General features: G+C 45.9%; 1 protein-coding gene across 1 annotated transcript; it reads left to right on the top strand.

Annotated features, from left to right (window-relative positions):
- Positions 1-1,159: 1,159 nt before the first annotated feature.
- On the top strand, positions 1,160-6,871 carry LOC114357947 (uncharacterized; the record flags this gene model as incomplete). Its single annotated transcript, XM_028311777.1, has 8 exons — positions 1,160-1,270; positions 1,338-1,476; positions 1,571-1,632; positions 2,836-2,963; positions 3,017-3,109; positions 3,932-4,126; positions 5,780-6,085; positions 6,322-6,871. Coding segments are annotated over 7 exons (966 nt in total), but the record flags the coding sequence as incomplete, so codon positions are not given.
- Positions 6,872-6,877: the final 6 nt, after the last annotated feature.

Genomic DNA, 6,877 nt, shown 5'->3' with positions numbered 1-6,877 from the left:
ATCGAAGGACCAAAGAAACTGTAGCGTCTTACAGTTACAGGATGAGTGCCGACGATTTGTATGGGATAGTTAGTGTACGAAACCAAACCCAATGATAGTCGTAATAACACTGATTTATTTCACATAACACAATTATTTATAAAATGATAGAATAGCAGAAGTACGAACGTACGTGACGTATAAAAGTGTGCATAATTGCTATTTCTAAGTGACCTAGATTAGGTATGTCGTTGACATTAACATATGTGCGGTAACCCGTACAAGATTTTATTCGAACGTTGATACCGCAGTGGATAATGAGCACATATTTTGATTACTTTGTGTGTGTGAATTTCTAATGCGACACTGAGTTTCGAACTCAGTGCATTAGTTGACATTTCTCTATATCTCTATGGTTTTTATGCTTTAGACTTTTCTGCTAAAGAATAAGAAAAAATCGTTATGCTGAGTTACTGAAATAAACATTATTTAATAGTATTGGGGTGATACTTATTCTGAAGCCGGCTTCAGGAAATAGCTGCTGATAGCACGTGCAGTGGATGCACGGTTGATGGCGCCGCAAGGTGGTGGTATTCGAAAATGTATTCAAATAATAATATAGAAAAGTACTATGTATTACGTAGCAGCCGCCTCGGAATAGTGTCTTTAAGCATCCTTTTGTGATAAGTAAAGTAACATTGACACCATGCTGAGTGTAGAAGTAGAATGAAAAACTTGTAAAATTTTGTTACCCATTTTGTAAATTGGATGATCTATATATATAAAAATGAAACCCGTTTCGCGTTGTCACGGCATCACGTGTGAACGGCTGAACCGATTTCGATAATTCTTTTTTTTAAATGTTTGTGGAAGTCCAAGGATGGTTCTTACGGAAAAAAATATTAAGAAAATCTCTACGCTAAGGCGGTACGAAGTTCGCCGGGTCAGCTAGTCTATAATATAAAAATGAATCTCAAAATGTGTTGGTAAGCGCATAACTTAACAACGCCTCGACCAATTTTACCAATTCTTTTTTTTAATATCAAAGGATAGTTTTTACGGCAAGAAAACCCTAAAAAGAACTCGAAACTTCATCCCTAAGGGGGTTAAACGGGGTCCACGCGTACGAAGTCGCGAGCGGCCGTTAGTACTGAATAAACCTTTTTCTATTTGTATCTAGGTGTGGGAGCAGTGGGTGCAGACCGCGCCGCCTCTTTTATCTCGCGCAGCTGTATACTGTGTGCACACGCTGACCGCCTACGAACCGTATGCGTCGCTCGCTGACGCCTGCGTGCGTGCATACTTTAGCAGTCCTGGTGAGTTTGGATGTAGAATAAGGTTCACTGTTTGGAAACTAGATGGCGGTGTCTTTTATGAATGAGACCGCGCCGCCGCTGCTGTCTCGCGCAGCTGTGTCCTGTGTGCACACGCTGACTGCCTACGAGCCCTACGCGGCGCTCGCTGATGCCTGCGTGCGTGCATACTTGAGCAGTCCTGGTGAGTTTGGTTATAGAATAAGGTTCACTGTTTGGAAACTAGATGGCGGTGTCTTTAATGAATGAGACTGCGCCTCCCTTGCTGTCTCGCGCAGCTGTATACTGTGTGCACACGCTGACCGCCTACGAGCCCTACGCGGCGCTCGCTGATGCTTGCGTGCGTGCATACTTTAGCAGCCCTGGTGAGTTTGGATGTAGAATAAGGTTCTCTGTTTGGAAACTAGATGGCGGTGTCTTTATGAGACCGCGCCGCCGCTGCTGTCTCAAGCAGCTGTATACTGCGTGCACACGCTGACCGCCTACGAACCGTATGCGTTGCTCGCTGACGCCTGCGTGCGCGCATACTTTAGCAGTCCTGGTGAGTTTGTAGTTGTTGTGGAATAAGGATCTCTGTTTGGAAACTTAGATGGCGGTATCTTGAGTTACAATGCGGTGGCAATGATTTTAAATTTCTTCATTTTCTGACTTGAGTATGTCAAATTAAATGGTGGACAAATTCCTTCAAAATCTAAGGGAAATCAGCGTTTTGTCAGCTCATTCTATCCTTATCGGCCGTTTGGTGTAGTGGTTCGAAACGGACTACTATTCCGGAGGTAGCGGGTTCGATTCCCGCACAGTACAAACATTTGTGTGCATGAACATATTTGTTTGTATTGGACTGGGTGTTTGTTTTCTATGTATATTAAGTATGTATTTACAAAAAAAAAAGTATTTAAGTATGTTTATATCCGTTGTCTAGTACCCATAGTACAAGCTTTGCTTAGTTTGGGACTAGAAGCGCAGTGTAAAATGTCCAAGGATATTTATTTATTTATTTATTTATTTATCAGTTGTCCGATTCTCTATTGTGCTTTCCTTTTTTGTGATCAAACCATTCCTGATCCAAAGTTTCTAGACGCGTTTAAGCTTTGAATANTTAGGCCTCAGCCTCGAACTTAGCGGGCAGCGGGGCGGCGGCGGCGGCGGCGCGGGAGCGGCAGGATCTTATGCGTAAAATCAAATGGACCGGTTCTCGAAAACAGCGGCGCGGCAGCGGGCAACGAGCGGGCAGCGGCGAGGGAGCGGGCATCGAGCGGGGAGCGCACTCCTTCTTTTGCCCACTATAAATCGAGCGTTAGGAATAAATTTGAATCGAAATAAAATTGTCGCCGTTGTTCAGACATTTCGTTTGCGAATAAAAACAAATATCTCGACAACACAACCCCGAACACAACACTTCGCCGCTAAAGCGCCGCGCGAGCTGCCCGCTTGTTTCAAGAACGGGTCTGCGTTACCCGCCCCGCTCCCGCGCCGCCGCCGCCGACGCCCCGCTGCCCGCTAAGTTCGAGGCTGAGGCCTTATTGTGGCGTGCGGATACTAGCGCGACGGGTCGCCGCTGTGCTTCCGTGTACGTCTGCACGCCGCCTACGTCACGCTCGCGGCGCACGACCACGCCCCCAGCGCTATACGCGCCGCGCTATTGGCGCTACTTGCTGCTGAAGTAGACTTGTAAGTAACATAATTACTCGTGTTAGAAATACGTCTTAGCTGGTCGTCCATAGCCTTATTGAGTACGTCACGCTCGCGGCGCACGACCACGCCCCCAGCGCTATACGCGCCGCGCTATTGGCGCTACTTGCTGCTGAAGTAGACTTGTAAGTAATATAGTATACTACAGCATTATGACTCGTGTTAGAAATACGCCCTAACTGGTCGTTCATAGCCTTATTGTGGCGTACGGATATAGCACGACGCGTCACCGCTCTTCAGGGTTTGTTTCACTGTAGGTCAACTTATAGATTTTAGATTTGCAGTGGTGGAAACAAGAAACATCCGTTAAAACTCCAATAGTTTTATTTTGCAACAAGCCAAGGGCTTAGTCAATATTCGTTATGATGAGCTTACTTAGGCCCAGTTTTTTGATTCGTAGTTAAAATAACCAATTTAGGCCCAGTTTTTTGATTCATAGTTAAAATAACAAATTGTTAAATTTTGCTACTAATGGTTAAATATTAACAAAATGTTAAGTAATAGTTAAAAAAATGTATTAAAAGTCGAGCTAACCATTGTTCGAAAAACATTTTTTTCTAATATTTAACCACTTGTCATTTGACAGCTGTCAAATTTAACCATTGGTTATTTTAACTACGAATCAAAAAACCGGGCCTTAGTTAAATGAGACAGATGTCAATTAACAAGTGGTTAAATATCAGAAAAAAATGTTTTTCGAACAATGGTTAGCTTGAATTTTAGTACCTTTTTTAACTATTTGTTTACATTTTGTTAATATTTAACCATTAGTAGCAAAATTTACAATTTGTTATTTTAACTTTAATCAACAAACTGGGCCTAACACTGGCATTAAGAGACGCCCATGCGTCCGTCCAGAACTTATCCGCCAATCACATTCAAGCAGTCTTCCTATGTGCTACTGCCACTAATTTCTGCTTATCGATTAACAAATCAAAATGTTTCAGCATCGAACACGAAGTCATCGTAGCCGTATGGATCTGCGCCACGTGCCGGCTCGTACGAGAGCTGAGCTTCGAGGCCGCCGAGGGCGAAGCGCGAGCCGCGGCGCACGCGCTGCTGACGCGCTGCGCCGAGCCGCCGCGCCGCTCGCTGCTGCAACTTGTGTCGCTACAGGCGTTTAAAGGCAGCTCTACTCAGTCGTGAGTCCTCTTTAGTAGTATAGTTGCAGTATGGATCTGCGCCACGTGCCGGCTCGTGCGTGAGCTAAGCTTCGAGGCCGCCGAGGGCGAAGCGCGAGCGGTGTCGCTGCAGGCCTCCAAAGGCAGCCCTACTCAGTCGTGAGTCCTCTTTAGTAGTAGATTAGTAGTATAGTTGCAGTATGGATCTGCGCCGCGTGCCGGCTCGTGCGAGAGCTAAGCTTCGAGGCCGCCGCGCCGCTCGCTGCTGCAACTTGTATCGCTGCAGGCCGCCGCGCCGCTCGTTACTGCAACTTGTGTCCCTGCAAGCCTCTAAAGGCAGCCCTACTCAGGCGTGAGTCTTCTTTAGTAGCAGTTTAGTAGTATAGCAGCAGTATGGATCTGCATCGTCTGCTGGCTCGTGCGAGAGCGAAGCTTCGAGGGCGAAGCGCGAGCCGCGGCGCACGCGCTGCTGACGCGCTGCGCCGCTCGTTACTGCAACTTGTGTCGCTGCAGGCGTCCAAAGGCAGCCCTACTCAGTCGTGAATCCTCTTTAGTAGTATAGTTGCAGTATGGATCTGCGCCTCGGTTACTGCAACTTGTGTCGCTGCAGGCGTCTAAAGGCAGCTCTACTCAGTCGTGAGTCCTCTTTAGTAGTAGATTAGTAGCATAGTTGCAGTATGGATCTGCGCCGCCTGCTGGCTCGTGCGAGAGCGAAGCTTCGAGGCCACCGAGGGCGAAGCGCGAGCGATGTCGCTGCAGGCGTCCAAAGGCAGCCCTACTCAGTCGTGAGTCCTCTTTAGTAGTAGTTTAGTAGTATAGTTGCAGTATGGATCTGCGCCGCGTGCCGGCTCGTGCGAGAGCTAAGCTTCGAGGCCGCCGCGCCGCTCGCTGCTGCAACTTGTGTCGCTGCAGGCGTCCAAAGGCAGCCCTACTCAGTCGTGAGTCCTCTTTAGTAGTATAGTTGCAGTATGGATCTGCGCCTCGGTTACTGCAACTTGTGTCGCTGCAGGCGTCCAATGGCAGCCCTACTCAGGCGTGAGTCCTCTTTAGTAGTAGATTAGTAGCATCAGTCAGTCTCAGTCACTCAGTCGTAAGTGTTATTTATTTTTATTAAAACTTTTTTTCGTGTTTAAAAGGCCTCGCCCGCCAAGACCCCGCGCTCAGTGAATGTTAAGTGTAGATAATAATAATTTAAGTATATTAGTAAACATTATCTCAGTTATTGTAAGCGAAAACATATAATTGGTGTACAGCTTTATACTCAGATAGTTAATAAGTCAATCAACACTGTTTGTTTTCCGAATAAAGTAAAATACAAATAGATCTGAATCTACTGGACTGTTCCAGGGTGATACTTACATACCTAGTAAATGTCTATTCACTCTCACTTTGAAGAAGCCCATACCATTGTGCTCGGGTAAGGTACCTTAATCCATTTCAGCCAAAGTAGGTACGCCCATAGATCGCAGGTCGACCGAGTCAGGCCTCACCCATATTATGTTTTTCGGTCCTTGGTCGCTACTTTCTACCCAAACTTTAGGGTCCATCCTATATATTACGAAATTTGACAATTAGCGTGTAAAAATTTCGTCATATGCTGCTGGACAGAATGGTAGCAGGTGGTGATAAGTAAGTACCGACAATATTATAAATTATTTTATTTCTTCCTTTTAGGCATCGTCTCCTCTCTCTATTCGCGTTGTGCGTGCTCTCTCCCACGGCAACCGGCGAGGCGCGCGCGTTCGAAGCGGCTTGCGGGACGGTCCAAGGTTTGGGGCCCGACGTGGCCAACTGGGGCCGGGCCCCACATCCCAAGAGGCTGCCAAGATTGGCTATGAGACTGTACCCCAATCACGAGAAGTATTTCAGAGAAGAACTGGATATGGTGCCCGAAGAAAACACTAGAAGGTAACATTTATTATTCCATGGTTAAATGCGAGCGGAAAATATGGATGAGCAAACTTATAGTCATGGTTATATCTGGGCCAGTAGCGGCGTAAGGGGGGGGCGGTGGGGGCGGTCCGCCCCGGGTGCCAAGCATCAGGGGGTGACACAAGTCGCGCAGATTAGTACTCACTGGTACATCTGTATGGCAAATCTGCGGTCTATGTCTTGCTTGATACGATACGATATGAATCGGTAGGTAACTCCTAAATCCTGGGGGGTACCAGGGGGTGCCCGCCCCGGGTGCCAACCCATGCTACGCCGCCACTGATCTGGGCAGACGATGTGGTTATTTAACCTAATGCTGGACATTGGAGATTGAAATGGGGGCTAAAATCAAGAGTCAATGAAACTTGTGAATGACCTTTTAAAAGTTCCGTCAAAAACTAATGCCCGTTTTTAAGTGACCTCTTTGAATACAAAACTCCTGTTATATGTTACCATAATTATGGGTCACTTAAAAATTAGGGATTGATGGTGAAAACGGCATAAGACTAAGGTCATAATGTTGTCTAGTTTTTGCGCAAGAGTTTTGATAGTTGTCTAGTCAATTATAAACGAAAATGCCAAAAAACTCTTCACTAAATTTTGGAGCCGCTCTCATTACAAAAAAGAACACATATCAAAAAGTGATTTTCGGAGATACAGCACTTTTGCGGCAGCGTCGCTTTATATCGCCATTTCAAGGGAGCTTTAAATTATGATCAGTTATAGATAAGAAGATTTGACCTTGTTACGTGAACAGCGTTGTTACTTGAAGGTAATCGGAATGTTAGATATGTTAGGTACTTATATTACTCAAATTACTTTGCGAAAAATCTATATGAT

Source organism: Ostrinia furnacalis, unplaced genomic scaffold, assembly GCF_004193835.3.
Source record: "Ostrinia furnacalis isolate ACB-3 unplaced genomic scaffold, ASM419383v2 OfSCF0265, whole genome shotgun sequence".
Classification (NCBI taxonomy): Eukaryota; Metazoa; Arthropoda; class Insecta; order Lepidoptera; family Crambidae; genus Ostrinia; species Ostrinia furnacalis.
This window is presented reverse-complemented; position numbering and strand designations above follow the sequence as displayed.